Source organism: Myxine glutinosa, chromosome 2 (assembly GCF_964187855.1).
Source record: "Myxine glutinosa chromosome 2, kmMyxGlut1.1, whole genome shotgun sequence".
NCBI classification, from domain to species: Eukaryota; Metazoa; Chordata; class Myxini; order Myxiniformes; family Myxinidae; genus Myxine; species Myxine glutinosa.
This window is the reverse complement of record NC_136262.1, coordinates 31,812,512-31,834,936: the sequence shown is the minus strand read 5'-3', so window position 1 is coordinate 31,834,936 and position 22,425 is coordinate 31,812,512. Positions and strand designations below refer to the sequence as shown.

Below are 22,425 nucleotides of genomic sequence, written 5' to 3'. Positions count from 1 at the left end.
CTATGAATTCTTCATTGTACCAGAGGGTGCTTGAGGATAATGTGAGGCCATCTGTCGGAAAGTTGAAGCTCAACCGAAGGTGGACCTTGCAACATGACAATGACCCTAAACATACCAGTAAATCCACCAAGGAATGGCTGAAAAGAAAGAAATGGAGTGTTCTGGAATGGCCAAGTCAAAGCCCGGATCTAAATCCCATCGAGATGTTGTGGGGGGATTTGAAACGAGCTGTGCATGCAAGAAACCCCTCAAACATCGCACAGCTGAAAGAATTCTGCATGGAGGAGTGGGCAAAAATTTCTCCCAGTCGATGTCAGAGACTGGTAGACAGTTATAAGAAATGCCGACTTGAGGTTGTTTCTGCCAAAGGGGGCAATACCACCTATTAGAGCCAAGGGTGTACTTACTTTTTCCACATGCGAAATTTGCATTTATGTTTATTTAAATTATACAATGGACTACAAAATGTAAATGTTTCATGATATTTGTTATATTATATCATCTTTATCTATCAATATTGTTGAAATGAAGATCAAATAGCTGTATGTTGAAATATGTTGAAAAAGGCAAAACTTTACATGGGGTGTACTTACTTTTTCACATGACTGTACATAAACATACACATAGACACACAAATACATAAACACACACACACACACACACACACACACACACACACACACACACACACTTAATTAATTGTACAGTATCAGTTGTTCCTAAACTTAAATATAAATAATTTAAAGGATTGTTGTAAATGATGGTAATTTCACAACATCCCATATTCAACTTTATTTAAATTGTAAACCTCAAACATCGTTTCTCCACCTAAAGCAAGAACGTTAACCCGTAAGCAACTGACTAGTTTCCCGACTGCATGGATCATCAGCTGGGCACCGTTCTTCCTCGAGGTTTCAATCCTTTCAGCCCAGGACCTCTCCAAACGGCGGATCCACAACCTCGATCATGGATCCACATCAATAGATAGTACATCAGTAGATCCACAACCTCAGTTGCGTCCAGGCAGTCAGTCAACCCATCAATGCAACATCACTTATTCCAACTTTACTCGCAATAGGAATGTCACACACACACACACACACACACACACACACACACACACACACACACACACACACACACACAAACACACATGCAGACACACACACATAAACACACATGCAGACACAGACGTACATAACTAGAACAGCACCTGGTAGAGCGCATACCTCCGCCAGGTTGAATAGTTTGTTTTGTATCCACTGATAGGCCAGATCTGGATTTGGATCTGAACCAAAATGTAATGAACTTGTTCTTGTCACTTATCCATCTCATCCACCCAGTTTTGTCATATCCCGTGCACAACGTTGTGAAATCGGACCAAGAATTGCAGAGAAAAACGAATTCATACTGATTGAATCGAGCGTTGTGCTTTATGGACGGGAGCGACCAATCACGGAAGTCAATGCTGATGAGAACAAAAGCAAAAGCTACGAGCCTATTTCCCCATCTCTCAATGGTGAAGAATTATTTTAAAATTCTACCAGCCGGATCTGAATCCGGACCTTCACCAAAATCTCATCATTTCCTCCTTATTACATATGCTACATCTCTGCCAAATTTCGTTCCAATCCGTCCACAACTTTTTCAGACATCTTGTTCACAGACAAACAGACAGACAGACAGGGGTGAAAACATAACCTCCATCCACATACTGCTACCACATGATGAGTTTGGCTTTTCTGTAAACACCTTCATTGTGTTCACCTTTGATGCACTCACCTTCGCTGCCCTGACCTTCGCTGCCCTCACCTTCGCTGCCCTCACCTTTGCTGCCCTCACCTTCGCTGCCCTCACCTTCGCTGCCCTCACCTACACTGCCCTCACCTTCGCTGCCCTCACCTACGCTGCACTCACCTTCGCTGCCCTCACCTTTGCTGCCCTCACCTTCGCTGCCCTCACCTACGCTGCCCTCACCTTCGCTGCCCTCACCTTCGCTGCCCTCACCTTCGCTCCACTCACCTTCGCTCCACTCACCTTCGCTCCACTCACCTTCGCTCCACTCACCTTCGCTGCACTCACCTTCGCTGCACTCACCTTCGCTGCACTCACCTTCGCTCCACTCACCTTCGCTGCACTCACCTTCGCTGCACTCGCCTTCGCTCCACTCGATTTCGCTCCATTGTCGTTCGCTTCACTCTCTTTCATTTGACTCATTGTGTTGTCGATGTGTCGAGATTTCGTCTTTACGGCAAAGCCACCACGTTAAGGTTAAAACTTGTGCTTGAGCAACATTTCAGTTAACAAGCGACAGGTTTGTGCATGGGAAAAGAGTGAGGTCAAACATTAAAGAGATAACCTGGTCGTGTACAATTACGTGCTCGGCATTGTTGTTGCATTCATCCTCCGGAAGGTGGCGCAGTCAGATCTTTAGTGATTTGAAAACAGGTGTCAAACATTGCACAGAAGGAGCTCCGACACGTTTTCGTTCTTTGAACACAGTTGATGTTTGTGTAAAGTGTCAAAAGTCACAAGTGACTCAACTCTGTGTTTGCCTCTAAATCTTGTGTCCCCAAACCCATCCCTCTCTGTACCTACCGTACCCAGTCGTACCCAGCTGCTCCTGGACTCTGTGTCCTTTCCTCCTGACGAGGTGGAAAAGTTTCTGTCAACCCTCGACTCTGATTCTGCAACTGGACCTGACGGCATCAGCCCACGGGTCATAAAATCCTGTTCTTCCACTCTTTCACTCCCTCTCTCTGTTCTCTTCACCCTCTCTTTTGCTCAAGGTCATCTGCCATCTGCTTGGAAATCAGCCAACATCACTGCTTTGCACAAAAAAGGTGCAAAAACAGATCCGAGCAACTACAGACCAATCGGCCTTCTCCCAATTATCAGCAAAGTCATGGAATCCATCATTGCTTCAGATATGAAATCTTTCCTCTTCTCCAATGGCTTGATCTCTGATCATCAATTTGGTTTCAGACCTGGTCACTCTACTCTGGACATGCTGCTTCTGCTTTCTCAACAATGGATGGAGGACTGGAGGTCCTCAATGCCAAACAGGAAATTAGAGCGGTCTCCCTCGACATATCACGTGCCTCCGATACGGTCTGGCACCCCGCTCTGCTGAACAAACTATCCTCCTATGGTATCCATGGAAATCTCCACGCATGGCTGGCGGACTTCCTCTCTAGTCATAGTCAACGTGTGGCCCTGAATGGGTTTCTCTCATCTCCTCTTCCTGTTCAGGCTGGAGTTCCCCAAGGTAGTGTTCTGGGCCCTGTGCTTTTTCTGGTCTTCATCAATGATCTCTCTGACTCTCTTGAAAATCCTCTCTATCTCTTTGCTGATGACTCCACTCTCTGTCGCTCCATTCCTCATCCCTCAGATCGGCAGTCTGCAGCCTCCTCACTCTCTGCAGACCTGGACAAAATCACAGACTGGGCAAACAAGTGGAACATGTCTTTCAATCCTGACAAATCTCACACTCTTACGATGTCTCTCCGAAAAGACCGACTGGACAACCCTCCCATCTACTTTCTGAATAATCCTCTCCAAGAAGTTCTGTCACTCAAGCTTTTGGGTCTCACTATCTGCCATGATCTTTCCTTGGGAAAACCACATTTCAAATCTGGCCTCCAAAGCCAGTCGCCGACTGGGCAGCCTCCGTCATGCGAAGTCCTTCCTTGGCACACCTGAGCGCCCCACCACACACAAGGCTTTCATCTGCAGCTCAATGGAATACTGCTCTCCCCTCTGGGCTGGTGCTCCTGCCTCACACCCAGCTCATCTTCACCCTGTTGAAACCAAAGCGTTCAGAATCATTGGAATCTCCCGCGATGAAGCTAACTCCAAGGGCCTCTCACTCACTCACTCACCGCAGGCAGCTTGGTGGTCTTTCCGTCTTCTACCGACTCCTCTCCGGCCTTGCTTCCCCCCCCCCCCCCCCCCAGCTCCCTCTGGGCTCTGTCCCCCAAATATTCCTACAGGTTGCACAAGATCTGCCTGCAACCCTCTTATGGTTAAACTGCCAAAATCAAGAATCTCTGCTCACCTTAACTCCTTCATTTCTCTTTTCTCCCGCCTCTGGAACAAACTCCCTCACTCTCTTCAATCCCACTCCACCCTCCAGGTCTTTAAAACAGCTGTTCACCACCATCTCTTATCTTCCCCCATCCAAAACCTTGATCTTTTCTACCCCTGCTAATTTCACCCCAAATCCACTTTTTTGAAATACCAACTTCTGTCCTGGAAGTCCTTGGTGTCCTTGTGTTTTATACTTCTCCCACCCCACCCCTTCCCACGCCTCCTCCCCCCAAGCCCTCTCCCTCCTACACATCTCCCGATGTCCCTGCTCTCAAATGTTGTGTTTGTGTGCTTCCCCTTCTCTCCCCATCTTGTCTTCCGCTCCCTCTTTTTATATATTTTGTTTGTCTGTTTGATTTGTTTGTGAAATAAATGTCAGCTCTTTCACGAGCCTCGATTCTGTATACAAAAAAAAAGAAAAAAAAGTTCATTACTTTGAAAAGTCACATGGAATACCTCAGTCGAAGAACAAAGTGTTTTGTGCGGCCTTCATGTCTTCAGCATAATCTAATCATTTCGTCCCTCTCACATCGGCTACCTCTGGCAAATTTCGTCCGAATCTGTCCACAACATTTTGAGATATCTTGTTCACAGACAGACAGACAGACGGGTGAAAATATAACCTCCCTCCACCTTCGGTGGCAGAGGTAACAACTAGAACAGCACTCAGTGGTGCGTTTTCCTGGTTTCAGAGGGAGTGTGTATACCTTGATTCGGAGGTAGTGTGTACACCTGGATTCGGAGGTAGTGTGTACACCTGGATTCGGAGGTAGTGTGTATACCTGTATTCGGAGGTAGTGTGTATACCTGCATTCGGAGGTAGTGTGTATACCTGGATTCGGAGGTAGTGTGTATACCTGGATTCGGAGGTAGTGTGTATACCTGCATTCGGAGGTAGTGTGGATACTTGGATTCGGAGGTAGTGTGTACACCTGGATTCGGAGGTAGTGTGTACACCTGAATTCGGAGGTAGTGTGTAAAGTGCATCCCTTGGATTCGGAGGTAGGGTGGATACCTGGATTCGGAGGTAGTGTGTATACCTGGATCCGGAGGTAGTGTGTACACCTGGATTCGGAGGTAGTGTGTTCACCTGGATTCGGAGGTAGTGTGTACCCCTGGATTCGGAGGTAGTGTGGATACCCGAATTCGGAGGTAGTGTGGATACTTGAATTCGGAGGTAGTGTGTATTCGGAGGTAGTGTGTATACCTGGATTCCGAGGTAGTGTGTATTCGGAGGTAGTGCGTATACCTGGATTGGGAGGTAGTGTGTATTCGGAGGTAGTGTGTATACCTGGATTCGGAGGTAGTGTGTCTACCTGGATTCGGAGGTAGTGTGTATACCTGGATTCGGAGGTAGTGCATATACCTGGATTCGGAGGTAGTGTGTATACCTGGATTTGGAGGTAGTGCGTATACCTGGATTCGGAGGTAGTGTGTATGCCTGGATTCGGAGGTCGTGTGTACACGGTCTGGATTCGGAGGTAGTGTGTATACCTGGATTCGGAGGTAGTGTGTATACCTGGATTCGGAGGTAGTGTGTATACCTGGATTCGGAGGTAGTGTGTATACCTGGATTAGGAGGTAGTGTGTATACCTGGATTCGGAGGTAGTGCATTGTTACATATTTATGTGAATGTATGTGAATTACCATTCAGGTCTTTGCTTATCCGTGTGTAGTATATTAAGTTGTTGTGTAGTTGTTGTGGTTGGAGGGTCAGGAGCCCTACTGAGGGAGTGGCCGGAAACGGAAGTGACCGGAAACGAAAAAAAAAAAAAGACACGAGGAAAAAAGGACGAGTATTATTCTTCCTCGCCCCGCTCCGACCAAAAGGTGGGATCGACCTTGCGCTGCGTGGAAAAGCGGCGTTCCGAAGCCGGTCTGGCGAGAGGAATCACCGGGACGTGTACCTGCCCGGTGGAGACGTCAAGTTGACGTGGGGCCGTGCATCGACCCCGCGTCTGGTATCGTTCGCGGCACCGTCTAAACAGACGCGTGCGGGTCGCACGTTGGGACCTAACGCGCCTTGCAAGCGGCGTGGGGTTTGGCTTGCTCTACCGTACCCGCTCCGCGTGGCCACGAGGGGCTGCAGCCACGGTGCCTGGTACGATACCTGCCCGGTGGAGAAACGTCCACCCGGGGTTCGTTCAACCGCCCGAGTGCGGAGACGCCGACCAGTATCTTGGTCAGGAGGGGCCCAGAGACATTGTGAGGAGCAGAGACCGAAAGAGGGTGTGAGTACTCACCGGGACACACATATATAAGATGGCCATCTTACTCATAGGGAATTGGTTGTGTCATTGAAATATTGTTGATGGTTGTGTATTGTTGATTGCTCGGGGAAAATCTCCGTGGTTGTGTCATTGAAATTGTATGGTATCATTACCATTGGAAATATATCCTTGAAAATCAGTTGTCTCCTGGGTGAAATTCATATGGATTGCGTGGCGAAAGCGCCTATATAATACAGCTTGCTGGCGGAGTTCCTCTCACGGTCCGGGGGTCACCGAGACCAGGTATTCACCGAGGGGACCACGTAACAGAATTGCATATAATTGCATATAGTGTGTATACCTGGATTCGGAGGTAGTGCATATACCTGGATTCGGAGGTAGTGTGTATACCTGGATTTGGAGGTAGTGCGTATACCTGGATTCGGAGGTAGTGTGTATGCCTGGATTCGGAGGTCGTGTGTACACGGTCTGGATTCGGAGGTAGTGTGTATACCTGGATTCGGAGGTAGTGTGTATACCTGGATTCGGAGGTAGTGTGTATACCTGGATTCGGAGGTAGTGTGTATACCTGGATTAGGAGGTAGTGTGTATACCTGGATTCGGAGGTAGTGCATATCCCTGAATTCGGAGGTAATGCGCATCCCTGGATTCGGAGGTAGTGTGGATACCTGGATTCGGAGGTGGTGTGTACACCTGGATTCAGAGGTAGTGTGTATACCTGGATTCGGAGGTAGTGTGTATACCTGGATTCGGAGGTAGTGTGTATACCTGGATTCGGAGGTAGTGTGTATACCTGGATTCGGAGGTAGTTTGTATACCTGGATTCGGAGGTAGTGTGTATACCTGGATTCGGAGGTAGTGTGTATACCTGGATTCGGAGGTAGTGCATATCCCTAAATTCGGAGGTAATGCGCATCCCTGGATTCGGAGGTAGTGTGGATACCTGGATTTGGAGGTAGTGTGGATACATGGATTCGGAGGTAGTGTGGATACCCTGGATTCGGAGGTAGAGCGTATACCTGGATTTCGAGGTAGTGTGTATTCGGAGGTGGTGTGTATACCTGGATTCGGAGGCACTCGGTCGTGCACCAGATCTGGATTCGGAGCTGAACCAAAATCTAATTGGCTTGTTCTTGCCACCGAACCAACTCCTCCACCCAGTTTAGTCATAACACAACAACAACAACAACAACAACATGCATTTTAAGGCCATTTTCCCTGCTAGAGCAATTATAGTTTAGTCATAACTCGTGCATAACTTTTTTAAATATCATGTTAATATCGCTTTTCGCCGGATCTCTCAATGGTGAAGAATCACTTAAAAAAATTAATATTTCTCGTATCCGAATCCATATTCAGATCTTCACCAAAATCGAATCGATTCGTCTTTGTGACACACCCTATCGGTCCACCAACTTTCGTCCGAATCCGTCCATAATTTTTTGAGATATCGTGCTTTGTATCGGTTTTAGCCCGATCATTCAATGGTGAAGAATCACTTAAAAACTAAATAATTCTGTTATCCCAATCCGTCTTCAGATCTTCACCAAAATCGAATTGATTAGCCCTTGTCACACATACAACCTCTCCACCAGGTTTCGTCCAAACCCGTCAATAAGTTTTTGAGACATCCTGCTGTGTATCGTTTTTGGCCCTATCTCTCAATGGTGAAGAAGCACTTAAATTCTTTTTACTATTTTACACTATTTTACTATTTTACACTATTTTACTATTTTACACTATTTTACTATTTTACTATTTTTACTTTTACTATTATGAATCACTTCAAAAATTTTACTAGCCGGATCCGAATCCGGATCTCCACGAAAATCTAATCATTTCGTCCTTGTCACATACACGACCTCTCAGCCAAATTTTGCCTGAATCTGTCCACTACTTTTTGAAATACCTTGTTCACAGTCAGACAGACAGACAGACAAACATACAGACAGGCGCGTAAACATAACCTCCATCCACCTTTGGTGGCGGAGGTAATTACAGAACCATTGTTTTTGATTCAGAACTGAAAATATCCTTTTAAATCAGTAAAAAAAAAAAAGGCATTCACAAAATTATTGACACCCTCGACTTAATATTTGTTAGTGTGGTAGTCCGATTCGACTCCCACCTGTAGTGAGATGTTTCTCTTGTTAAAAGGTGAATTATCACCGACATCTTGTTTCAAATTTGTTTCATCATATGTTTTAATTCTCAGGAGTAATAAAAGTTAACTGTCGTTGCTGTTCAAAGTTTTTGGCTAATTTTGAATGATGGTATCTTCCACTAGTTGTTTTTATTCCACACATCTCATGACACACCAATCATTATAATCTTCAAAATGTATGTTGCCAATATAGGTCAAGAGTATAATCTTCTATCTATATTATATATATAAAAGAAAGTTTTTGTTTGTTTGTTTGTTTGCACGCGCTAATCTCCTGAACGGTGAAAGATAGGAGGAAACCTCTAAAACAAAAAATGTCGGGACGGGCCTCGGGAAGGTTATCGGCTAGGTGGCGAGGCCGGTCGAGCCTGCCTCGGCCGGACCGGGACCATTTCACAATTAAAAGCTCAGCTGAATTATAGTAGTCAATCTTTTACGGCCGTGAGTAAAAGCTGAATTGTAGTAGTAAGACCTATGTACAGAAGATTAAATTCATTCAAAAAGAACCCGGGCAACGCCTGGTGCGTTCAGCTAGTTAGTGATAAGTCTTTGAGTAATCTGCATTATGAATTTTAGATATTGTGTGTTGCTGTGGTTTGAAATACTTAGGAACAAAGGCTACATTGATTAATCTGTGAAAAGAAGGTATATGTAAAAGAACAAAGTTGTTTCGCCCGCCAAGAGTCTTCAGGCGCCGGTACAGCAAAACACCATGTGTGTATTCCTTTCATCTTCAACAGCTTATCTCAAATGGCTTCAGTTGAATTAACAACAGATGTTTTTACCATGCTGATAGCGACAACTTGCCTCAAATCCCTGACTCCTTGTACAACCTCTCATCTTCCAGTCTGACGACTCAAAGCACAGAAGCATTTATTTTGTCTCAAGAAGCACTATAAAAGGTACTCGCGAGATCTTCGAGACGACGGCAGGGATTTTCGAAGCTGCACACGTTCTCCACATTTTCAAAGTTAAGTCATTGTTCACAATTGTATTTTGTCGAAACTGTATTTATCTTTCGGTGTGTGAACCTATTGTGTGTCCCTTGGAAGTTTCTCAGTGTTAAGCTTTCATAAATTAATCGTTTGTTTGCCGCGCATGTTGCGGCCTCGCTTCAGGCTTCCCCTGTCCCCCGTCGAAGTTTGTTTCTTCCCTCGCTGTTTTTGCTAGGTTTTTAGATTTCCCTTTCTCCCCCAAACCTCCCCGTACATCTACTCTTTATCTAACGTTTTAACCCCCCCCCCCCCCCCCCCCAAAAAAAAAAAAAAAAAAACCAACAACATTTATTTCCCATTCTCCACGTGTGAAGTTGGCCCATTGTGTGATTCTGCCCAAGTGCGCTGTCTCGCCCCGCCCCCGTTATCTCCTTGCCTTCCACCTTTTGCCCTGTTCACGTGACTCGTGGTTGTCCCTCAAGGCTCCCTCTCCCCGTTGGTATTTTTGAGAATATAAGATTGTTCTCCACGGTTCTGTTTAAATATGTTTAAACTTTCCCCTGCAGTGTTTTATTCAGTGGTATATTACAACACGCTGTTTTTCTTCCTATGTAAAAGGCTTTTTTCAATTTCCTCTCCAAATCATTCCATTTCAAAAAAATATTCAATCTCTTATAACTCTAAATCACTACATGCTCTAAATTCACATTCATTCCACCCCTCCTCCATCGTTCTTAAACGGATCACTAACTTGAAAATCACAATAAACCCAATTTGTTATAAATGTTCATCTTTCATTAATCATCCACTTTCTAACCTCCCATCTTGCCCCATCCCCTCCAAATCTCCCCCCTTGCCCTTAGCTTCCAAATCTCCCCCCTTTCCCCTCCCCTCCTAAACTCCCCCCATGCCCCTCCCCTCCTAAACTCCCCCCCTGCCCCTTCCATTCAAAACTCCCCCCCAACCCCTGCCCTTCTAATCTCCCCCCCAACCATCCCTCCCAAATTCTCCCCCCTCCCACCTCCTCCTCAAAGCTGTCTCCTCCCCACTTCGTTTCCCTTCCATCTCATATCTCCACCTCCCCCAACCTTCTACTTTTCTCTGCCCCCCCCCCCTCAAACAACCCCTCACTGTGCCTCATCCCATCACCATCAAACCTTTCGTCCTCCTCATCCTTCCCTCTCTTGTAACTCTTCTGTAATCTCTGACACACTATCAACTGCTCTCCCGACATCCCCCTCTCATCCTTCATCTGATCCTACCCCTCCCCTCCCCTGTCCTGCATCTGATGCTCCCCTTCTCACCTCATTAACGGCATGGACCTCAAACAACCGGGGCCTTCGCTCAAACCCGATTGATCTCTACATTCAGGTTGCTTCTGACAATCCAGACTTGATATGCTTAACAGAAACTTTCTTGCTTCAAGATGTCTTTGATTTCTTAATATCTCTTCCTGGTTACACCCTCCTCCGGTATGATAGACCTGAGCCTCGTCCTGGTGGTGGGGTTGCTATCTTTATCAAAAACTCTCTTTCTCACTCTCCTTGCACTGCCCTCTCTCCACCCCACCCCCAGGAGTACCTCTGGCTACGGCTTCCTCTCCGCTCCCACCTTTTGTTCATATGTGTTCTGTACCGTCCTCCAAACAGTGATGACTCCATTTACATTTCGCTGTCTGGCAACATGCACCAACTTCTATCAACTCATCCAAACTCGCTCTTCCTCATATGTGGCGACTTCAACTGTCATCATGCCAGCTGGCTGGGTGTGGGTTCCTCTCTCACCAGCCATGGCACCTCAGCAAAGGACTTCTGCGACTCATTGGGACTGACACAATCTGTGTCAGTTTCCCGACCCGGATCTCAGTCAATGGAGTATCTTCTCTTCTAGACTTGGTTATGACAAACTTCCCTGCAAATGTCTGCTGCTCTTCTTCTGATCATGTGCTTGTTAACGTGGACATCTCTCTGGCCATTCTCAGAGAGCCTCCTCAGCGCCGACGAGTCTGGCATTTCACTCAGGCTGATTGGCACAGTCTGCAAGCAGCCATCAATCATCTGGACTGGTCTCCCATCTCTACTGCCTCTGTCATGAATTCTTCCTGGGAATTCTTCCAAAGCAAACTGCTCTCTCTCATGCACATATTTATCCCATCTCGTCTTCAGTTGTCTTACCCTTCCTCCCGTCCATGGTACACTGAAACTTGTGTTGAGACAGTTGCCCTAAAACAACTTGCCTTTGCCTCTTGGAAGGCAAATCCAACTGATGGCAATCTCAGTTCCTTCCACCAAGCTCGGAACAAGTGCGTGTCTACCCTCAGGAGTGCCAGGAAGCACTATCTCTCCACACTCAAGATTGAACTCTCAAACCTGTCTCCTTCTTCCAAATCCTGGTGGCGTCTCGTCAAATCCGTTTCTGGTGTTTGTTTCCCCTCCATTCCCTCCCTTACCTCAAATGGCGACAGTTGACACCGCACGTGATAAAGCCGAATGCCTCAACTCTGTGTTTGCCTCAAAATCTTGTATCCCAAACCCATCTCTCTCTGTTCCCACCTTTCCCAGTCGAACCCAACTGCTCCTGGACTCTGTGTCCTTCTCTCCTGACAAGGTGGAGAAGTTTTGTCAAACCTTGACTCTGATTCTACAACTGGACCAGAGGGCATCAGCCCACGGGTCCTAAAATCCTGCTCTGCCGCTCAATCTCACCCTCTCTCTGTTCTTTTCACTCTCTCTTTTGCTCAAGGTCATCTGCCAGCATCTTGGAAATCAGCAAACATTACCGCTTTACACAAAAAAGGTGCAAAAACAGATCCTTGCAGCTGCAGCCCAATCAGCCTGCTCCTAATTATCAGCAAAGTCATGGAATCCATCATTGCTTCGGATATCAAATCCTTCCTCTTCTCCAATGGCTTGATCTCTGATCATCAATTTGGATTCAGACCAGGTCATTCTACTCTGGACATGCTGCTTCTGCTGTCTCAACAATGGATGGAGGTCCTCAATGCCAAACAGGAAATCAGAGATGTCTCCCTTGACATATCACGTGCCTTCGATACGGTCTGGCACCCAGCTCTGCTCACCAAACTCTCCTCCTATGGTATTCATCGAAATCTCCATTCATGGCTTGCGGACTTACTCTCTGGTCGTAGGCAACGTGTGGCCCTGAATGGATTTCTCTCATCTCCCCTGCCTGTTCTGTCTGGAGTTCCCCAAGGTAGTGTTCTGTGCCCTGTGCTATTTCTGTTCTTCATCAATGATCTCTCTGACTCTCTGGAAAATCCTCTCTATCTCTTTGCTGATGACTCCACCATCTGCCGCTCCATTCCTCATCCCTCAGATTGGCAGTCTGCAGCCTCCTCACTCTTTGCAGACCTGGACAAAATCACAGACTGGTCAAACAAGTGAACATGTCTTTCAATCCTGACAAATCCCACACTCTTACTATGTCTCTCCGAAAAGACAGACTGGAAAACCCTCCCATCCACTTTCTCAACAATCCTCTCCAAAAAGTTCTGTCGCTCAAGCTTTTGGGTCTCACTATCTGCCATGATCTTTCTTGGGAAATCCACATTTCCAAGCTAGCCTCCAAAGCCAGTCACCGACTGGGCATCCTCCGTCGTGCAAAGTCCTTCCTTGACACACCTGAGCTCCTCACCACATACAAGGCTTTCATCTGCAGCTCAATGCAATATTGTTCCCCCCTCTGGGCCGGTGCTCCTGCCTCACACCTAGCTCGGCTTCACGCTGTTGAAACCAAAGCTTTCAGAGTCATTGGAATCTCCTGTGATGAAGCTAACTCCGAGGGCCTTTTACTCACTCACCGCAGGCAGGTTGGTGGTCTTTCTGTCTTCTACCGACTCCTCTCCGGCCTTGCTCCCCCAGCTCCCTCTGTGCTCTGTCCCCCTAATATTCCTACAGGTCGCACAAGATCTGCCAGCAACCCTCTTATGGTTAAACTCCCAAAATCTAGGCTCTCTGCTCACCTTCACTCTTTCTTTCCCCTTTTCTCCCGCCTCTGGAACAAACTCCCCCACTCCTCCCTTCAGGTCTCCCCCACTCCTCCCTTCAATCCCACTCCTCCCTCCAGGTCTTTAAAACAGCTGTTCACCACCATTTCTTATCTTCCCCCATCCAAAACCTTGATCTTTTCTACCCCTGCTAATTCACCCCAGATACACCTTTTTTGAAATTCCAACTTCTTTCCTGGAAGTCCTTGCAGTGTTGATGTGTTTTATACCTCTCCCACCTCCCCCCAAGCCCACCCCCTCCCACATTTCTCTCGATGTCCTTGCTTGATGATGTTGTGTTTGTGTCCTTCCCCCTCTCTCCCCATCTTGTGTTCCGCTCCCCTTATTTTGTGTTTTATGTGTCGGTTGCCCTTTTGTGTGATTAATGTTAGCTCTTTCACAAGCCGCGATCTTGTATACAAAAAAGAAAAGGAAAAAAAAGACGAGATGCAACCGAATCGGGCAGAAGATTTCTGGGAAACGTTTTGTGATGCTCTGTGGTCGTGTATTCCGGCATCGTATACTGTTAAGCTTTGTTGTAACCCTTGTGTGTATTCAATCAAATCTTCTCCAGAGAATTAAAATATCCAAATTGCTCTTGGTGTGTGGACATTTCAATCGATACATCCCCGACAGTAGCACAGCCTTTCGACAAAATAACTGCAGTCAAGCGCTTCCTTTTGCATTAATTTGAATTGATTAATGGTTCGAATTCGGTAAACGTTTGAAATGGGTAAAGGTTGAACGAGTTGAATGAGTGATTTTTATATTGCAGGCACCTGTAACTCGCAACAGGTGAGTTCAATTCCAAAGTAAAGTCGCATCGCCTGCTTGAAATCTAATTATTTCTAACAACTTCTAAAAGGTGCCAATAATATTGTCTGGGACATTTTAGGATTTCTGTGTGGAATAAGCTAAGATTTAGTTATTGATCAGCTTTTTTTGTTTTGTTCCACTGCAATCCAAAGAAATACAAACCAAAACCAAAACAAGTACACATACATTCAAAGTACACCGCCCCCATGCCAAATAATTAAATATCCTACAGCGCGGCATTGCCGGGGCGCCTCAGGCACCCGGCAATACCGCAGTGCAGCTCATAGAGGCTGCATTGGGAGGGAGAGGTGTACACTAATTGATTGATTAATTGTATAATTAAAATCAATAAAAGATTATCACAAAATATTTTCTTAATCAATTAGCTAATAGCATAACTAAACCACTAGTGCTTCATCCGAAGATGTATCTTTCAGAAATTTAATTAAATAAGTCATTAATAAAAAATTAAATAATTAATTGATTACTCAATAAATAATTAATCGATTAATCAATAAATAATTAATAGATGAAATGATTAATCAATAAATCAAAAATATCCTTGATAGCCACATCACTTGGTCACTCATGTCCAAATATTAGCTTCCCAGCTCAAAAGGTGCCTGAGATATTGGCCAAATGAGAAAGAAAATAAATAAATGATTAATAAAAAAAACCAAAAAAAAAACCACCTTTAGAGGCCATTTTTCCCCGCAAGCGGGGGTTGGCCTTTTTTGGGAACTGTGGTTGTTGATGTTTTTCGGTCCCCTTTTTGAAGCAATGTTTTACGGCCGGATGCCCTTCCTGACGCCAACCCTTTTTGCCGCCTTTAACGACAAACAGGGAATTACCAGTGAACTGGTACTCAATTTGCCGACCTCGGAAGGATGACAGGCTGAGTCAACCCCCCTGGCGTTAATTCAGCGATTGACCGGGATTCGAACCCAGGATCCTAGGATCCTAAGCCGGCACCCTAGCCGCTAGCCCAACACCAGGGACTAAAGGATAAAGGCACGGACGGGGGTCGAACCCGCGATCTTCGGTTTACGAGACCGATTAATAATGATTAAATTTATTAAAATAAATGATTAAATTATTAAATTTATTATTAATTAAATTAATGATTAATAATGAAAATAAATAAATAATAATTATAAAAAAATTAAATTATTAATCAATTTGGTCAGAGAACACATAAACTACCACTATTTCATCAGAATCTGTAACTTTAAAAAAAACAATTTTTTTGTCATTAATCGAATAATTAAATAATTAATCGATTAATTGATTAATTAATAAATCAAAAATATCCTTTGCAGCCAAATCACCTGGTCATTCGCATGTCCAAATATCAGCTTCCTAACTCAAAAGGTGCCTGAGTTAATGGTCAGAAGAGAAAGGAAATTTGATTAATTAAATAAGTACTTAATTAATCGCTAATAATTAAATAACTCCTCAATTTATTGATTAATCAAAAAAAAAAAATACCCTGCGTTTTTGACAAAGGACTTGCTCACTATTGTGCCGAAATTTCAGCTTCCTAGCTCAAAGGATGGCTGAGATATCGTCCGGACAAACAAACAAACAAGAAAGAAAACAAACAAACAAGAAAGAAAGAAAACAAGAAAGAAAGAAAACAAGAAACCAGAGTGAAAACTGAGTACTCTCTTTCAGCGTGCGTCACTGCCGAGCCCCCTTTGGTGCCCGGCAATGACGATTTGCAATGCCTGGAGATGGCATAGGAAAGGAGCGGTGTACAATACCAAATACCAAACCAAAATATTTTTTATTTCAACAATTGTCTGGAAGAAATGGTGCATTATTTGAAAAACGTGCATGGATGCCAATATTTTGTGTGTGTGTGTGTGTGTGTGTGTGTGTGTGTGTGTGTGTGTGTGTGTGTGTGTGTGTGTGTGTGTGTGTGTGTGTGTGTGTGTGTGTGTGTGTGTGTGTGTGTGTGTGTGTGTGTGTGTGTGTGTGTGTATATTTAAATGACACGACACCAGGGGTACAGTTCTCAAGACCTCCGGAGGAGGATATAATATGGGTTATGCAGAACGTTTAGATTACACGGCACAGAGGTACAGCACAGAAAGATGGGCACTTAAACACGGTCTTATCTTAGCCCCGACAGACCACAGACAAACGGGACAAGACTGACTCACACAGGGATTGATGGCAAGGAAGGGCAGGCAGTCGATGGCTCAAGGTGCACCTTGGCTCAGGGGCAGAATCGACTCGGTCCGGTCCAGAGAGGCGGGAGGTATCTCTCAGCGCTAGGAGGTGGCGTCCTTTCTTCTTCATAGCTCAGGCGCATCTGACGTCACTTCCGTCTCCCTGCGCATGTCCAGCGGGGAGTGACACGCCCTCGGCTCGTTAGCTCCGCCCTTGACGAGGAGCTGACAGTCAGCCCCTGCGTGGTAACCCCGTCGGAGCACATGGTCAATGGCGGCTAACCAAGCCGGAGTGAGGACGCGCACTCCCCGCGCCGCTGTTGTTGTTGTTGGTGTTGTTGTTTCATGAGGAAGAGATGCGGGGAGGTATTGGGAGGTCCTAAACTTACTACTGGTGCCATACAATCACATTCTGGTGCAACGAAGAGTCAGAATTAATGGAAACGAGTCCTTAACTGACATAGACTAAGAATAACTAGCAAGATGTCCTATAGTTGTCTACGTGAGATGCGGTGAACCTGGGCACGACATTTAATGGGGGAAAAAGGGGAAGGTCGGGGCTACAGAGTGTTGTTTACAGACAATGGGACTAGGGAATGGGGGATTGGGGATAGTTGGGGAGTATTGGGGAAATAGGGGAATATTTACAAGTGGATATGGATGGAGGCCAAATCCCATATCCGCAACATTGCACCCTTCTCTACCTCGGGGCGTCCCGACCCGATAAATCTTTACCTACGTTAGTGTGGCACTCAGATGTAGTTCCCTCTACTATTAACTCAACCCTGAGTGCGACAGTTTTACAGATGTTCACAAATGAGTAAATATGTCCCCCTGCGACGTTGCACCCTTCTCCTCACAGAAACACACCCACAGGATAACCGAATCGCGGAAAGAATCCTCAAACTAAACATACAGCCGGTAGGGAGCATTATTTACACAAGACTACACTGATATTTACACTACGATCCAGGACCTGTTTTTGGAGGAACACATGCAGATGTTATGCATAGAGAGAGCACGCATGCCAGCATCGATACACCAACCCACGAGTGCTCTGTGGCCTTACGGCCTTTAATAATGTGCAGAGCACCCCATCCAAGCACCAAAAGCACCACCCCATCATGTACAGTCAGCACCATCCGGTGCACCAATAAAGTGTTCAACAATCACCGGTGGTGTCGCAGCCGGCCGATGTTCTGCCGCTGGTCTTGCCTTGGAGCCCACTTGGTGTTCTGGATTCCTTCAAAAATAAAGAAAGGCGCCAACCGCGTCCATTTCTAAATTGTGGCCGTCAGGGGGGCCAACTATAAGTGGTTCACCTGTATGGCATAGGTGCCACGTTGACCCAGAGGTCCATCAACGGGTGGTGCTTGCCCGCAAGAGAACTGCGGTCCATGGTGGGCGGCCACAAAAATTGCGGTCCATATGGTGTATCGATCCAGGCAGCAAGCAGCGAAAGTGCAGGCCCACAACTGCGGAGCCAGCACCTCTCTCTCCTCTCTCTCTGCCCCAAAGCCAGATCCTCGGAGGTGGGAGACAAAAGAAGAAGACAAGTGACATCAATTCTTCCTGGGAATTCTTCCAAAGCAAACTGATCTCTCTCATGCACAGATTTATCCCATCTCGCCTTCAATTGTCTTACCCTTCCTCCCGTCCATGGTACACTGAATCTTGTGGTGAGGCAGTTGCCCTGAAACAACTTGCCTTTGCCTCTTGGAAGGCTAATCCAACTGAAGGAAATCTCAGTTCCTTCCACCAAGCTCGGAACAAGTGTGTGTCTACCCTCAGGAGTGCCAGGAAGCACTATCTCTCCTCACTCAAGAATGAACTCTCAAACCTGTCTCCTTCCTCCAAATCCTGGTGGCGTCTGGTCAAATCCGTTTCTGGTGTTTGTTCCCCCTCCATCCCCTCCCTTACCTCAAATGGCCACACAGTTGACATCGCACGTGACAAAGCCGAATGCCTCAACTCTGTGTTCGCCTCGAAATCCTTAGTCCCAAACCCATCTCTCTCTGTTCCCACCTTTCCCAGTCGAACCCAACTGCTCCTGGACTCTGTGTCCTTCTCTCCTGACAAGGTGGAGGAGTTTTTGTCAAACCTCGACTCTGATTCTGCAACTGGACCAGACGGCATCAGCCCACGGGTCCTAAAATCCTGCGCTGCCGCTCTATCTCACCCTCTCTCTGTTCTTTTCACCCTATCTTTTGCTCAAGGTCATCTGCCAGCATCCTGGAAATCAGCTAACATTACCGCTTTACACAAAAAAGGTGCAAAAACAGATCCTTGCAACTACAGACCAATCAGCCTGCTCCCAATTATCAGCAAAGTCATGGAATCCATCATTGCTTCGGATATGAAATCTTTCCTCTTCTCCAATGGCTTGATCTCTGATCATCAATTTGGTTTCAGACCAGGTCACTCTACTCTGGACATGCTGCTTCTGCTGTCTCAACAATGGATGGAGGTCCTCAATGCCAAACAGGAAATCAGAGCTGTCTCCCTTGACATATCAAGGGCCTTTGATACGGTCTGGCACCCAGCTCTGCTCACCAAATTCTCCTCCTATGGTATCCATGGAAATCTCCATGCATGGCTTGCGGACTTCCTCTCTGGTCGTAGTCAACGTGTGGCCCTGAATGGATTTCTCTCATCTCCCCTTCCTGTTCAGGCTGGAGTTCCCCAAGGAAGTGTGCTGGGCCCTGTGCTTTTTCTGGTCTTTATCAATGATCTCTCTGACTCTCTGGAAAATCCTCTCTATCTCTTTGCTGATGACTCCACTCTCTGCCGCTCCATTCCTATTCCCTCAGATCGGCAGTCTGCAGCCTCCTCACTCTCTGAAGACCTGGACAAAATCACAGACTGGTCAAACAAGTGGAACATGTCTTTCAATCCTGCCAAATCTCACTCTCTTACTATGTCTCTCCGAAAAGATCGACTGGACAACCCTCCCATCTACTTTCTCAACAATCCTCTCCAAGAAGTTCTGTCACTCAAGCTTTTGGGTCTCACTATCTGCCATGATCTTTCTTGGGAAAACCACATTTCCAAGCTGGCCTCCAAAGCCAGTCACCGACTGGGCATCCTCCGTCGTGCGAAGTCCTTCCTCGGCACACCTGAGCTCCTCACCACATACAAGGCTTTCATCCGCAGCTCAATGGAATACTGTTCTCCCCTATGGGCTGGTGCTCCTGCCTCACACCTGGCTCGGCTTCACGCTGTTGAATCCAAAGCTTTCAAAATCATTGGAATCTCCCGCGATGAAGCTATCTCTGAGGGCCTTTCACTCACTCACCGCAGGCAGGTAGGTGGCCTTTCTGTCTTCTACCGACTCCTCTCCGGCCTTGCTCCCCCAGCTCTCTCTGTGCTCTGTCCCCCAAATATTCCTACAGGTCGCACAAGATCTGCCAGCAACCCTCTGATGGTTAAACTGCCGAAATCTCGGCTCTCTGCTCATCTTCACTCTTTCATTCCTCTTTTCTCCCGCCTGTGGAACAAACTCCCACACTCCCTTCAATCCCTCTCCTCCCTCCAGGTCTTTAAAACAGCCGTTCACCACCATCTCTTATCTTCCCCCATCCATAACCTTGATCTTTTCTACCCCCACTAATTCACCCCAGATCCACCTTGTTTGAAATTCCAACTTCTTTCCTGGAAATCCTGGCAGTGTCCATATGTTTATACCTCTCCCACCCCCCCCCCCCCCCTTCACATGCCTCCCCCCCTTCACATGCCTCCCCCCCTTCACATGCCTCCCCCCCAAAGCCCTCTCCCTCCCACAGATCTCTCGATGTCTCCATGTCTCTCGGTCCCTGCTCTCAAATGTTGTGTTTGTGTCCTTCCCCCTCTCTCCCCATCTTGTCTACCGCTCCCGATGTTATTTGTTTTATGTGTCTGTTTGTCTTTCTGTGTGATTAATGTTCGCTCTTTCACGAGCCTCGATCTTGTATACAAAAAAAAAAAAAAAAAAAAAAATATGAGTAAGGTGGTAAGGGCGCAAAAGTGCACGCAATACAAGATGATGCACACTGGGGGCACATGAGAACCAGGTGAGACAGGTACGTTCCTACCGTACGCCCCCCCCCCCCCCCCCCACCAGCTAACCTACATTGCCCCTCCCTTACCCCTTACTGTATCCACAAAACACAACACTACCCATAAACATCTACTTTACAAATCAACAACCGTCCCTACTGTCTTCCCCGTTCCTCCCATAAACCAAATTCGTCTTCTCTCCCTCCTAACCAATCAAATTTGCCATTTCCAACTCCCATCAAAATTTGCCATCTCCAATTCATCATCAGTCCCTCCTAAGGAGGGAGAGATGGAATCACCCCAATGTCTCATCCACGTCGTGATGCGTCTCACAAATCCAAACAGCAATTCTCACTTCCTGCAACACAAAACAAGGGAACACAGGCAGGTGTGGAGTCATCATCATCACCTCAGGTAAGTGGCTGCGTATGGTGCGACAGGTTCATCAATCCTAACTATTTCCTAAATGACTTTAACAACTTTACATTACCCTGGGTCTTTCTCCTGCCAAACCATTGGCCCTCTTACACTATGGGTTCTAAAAACCAATTCCCATTGACCAAACTGTGGTGCTTTTCAATTTGGGGTCTCACTCCCCCGATTCATCTCCCGGTGCCCTCGCACAATTTCTGGGCCGCGACGTGTAGCTCTCCCAGCAGGTCTACCCACCTGCACACCTCCACCACTGCAGTTGCCTCCGAGCTTACCTGCTCCTTACCCTAACCTAACTACCTGGGGAAGGCCCTCTGGCGCTCTCCCCACTCGGTGCCCTCTCTGGCACTGGGCTACCCGGGTCCGTCCTCCGGATCCTCGGGCCCCACTGACACTAACGGCTCCCAGAGCCCACCTGCGGCCTCACCTGGCCGACATCCTCACAGTGGTGGAGTGCCCAACCAACTACACACACTAACAGGCTACACGCCCAGCCATTTCCACAACACTAATGCACCCATCCACAATACCATTCTGCAACCGCACCACAAATGCCAATATCCAACCACAATTTACCTATACCCTCTACCTAACACTTACACTACCCGCCCCGGGTACTCGTGAAAGGGGTCCACTCTTCCCCCATCCACACCTTCGCACCATGCACACCACTCCGTACCACTTACTCCATGTACTCCACACACCTGTACTTGCACACCTGTGCTCTCATACTTGGTGCCGCCTGCACCCTTCTCTCCCCAAGCGCATTCGCGCTGATCCACAACACTCACTACTCATACACTGCTCCACACTGCTCCACACACCTGTCCAGTTCTCACACAGCATCATCTCATCTAACTACTCCCCTCTGAAACTTGCGCTTCCCAGTCGTCCCTTTAAACTATTGCGCTCCCACGTCATTATCATCCATACTAATCTACCTGCGTCCCCACTACAGGTATCAGTCACTATCTAAACCTTAACATTACCTAATGTCATCTTCGCTAGATCCCTATCAATATCCTAACCCACCCGGGCTAGTTTTCACTGCCATACACCCCATAAACTATTGCGCATTTGCCCCACATTGTGAGGGATGACAGAGTTGCCATCCCACCACATCGGGCATCTCCCACTACCAATTTTGCACATCAAATTTCAACAAATTAAAAATTTGCCAATCACTGCCCATCATCTGCCAATCATTACTGCCAATCCTTTGCCCATCATCAAATTTTGTTTTTTTCTAATTTTGGGTCCAAAACACTAACCTCATCACACAGTCTACTCACTAATGCCTCTCGGTGCGCCAATTCCTGTCCAAAGCCCGGCTTCGTAAAGCCGAGCAATGAATGCGGGTTGTTTGGTGCCAGCGGCTGGATACGTCCCGCATTCGGTGCAGGGAAGGAGGTTTACCCGGGCCGAGATCCCACGCACCATCTCGGCATGGAGCCATCCAATGTCCCGATCTCGACCTGCCGGCACGTCTCAACAAAACGTGGTCGCCATGACGACCCTTCCTATCCAGCTGCCCGCTCCGCC

The 22,425-nt window shown here is 46.8% G+C and overlaps 1 protein-coding gene across 7 annotated transcripts in view; it reads left to right on the top strand.

The window, feature by feature from the left end:
• LOC137421896 (uncharacterized) overlaps positions 1 to 22,425 on the top strand; it is a 60,675-nt gene that overhangs the window by 20,686 nt on the left and 17,564 nt on the right. For 6 of the 7 annotated variants that reach the window (XR_013622646.1, XR_013622645.1, XR_013622644.1 and 3 more), the window contains exon 2: positions 9,333 to 9,455. Coding sequence is in view for 2 of the 7 variants with exons in the window: in XM_078773106.1 (XP_078629232.1) it covers positions 9,333 to 9,455 (123 nt within the window). In the remaining 5 variants the exon portion in view is untranslated. Of the gene's footprint in view, positions 1 to 1,343; positions 1,520 to 9,332; positions 9,456 to 22,425 lie in introns of those variants that run through there. The other variant, XM_078773105.1, reaches the window with a different exon arrangement.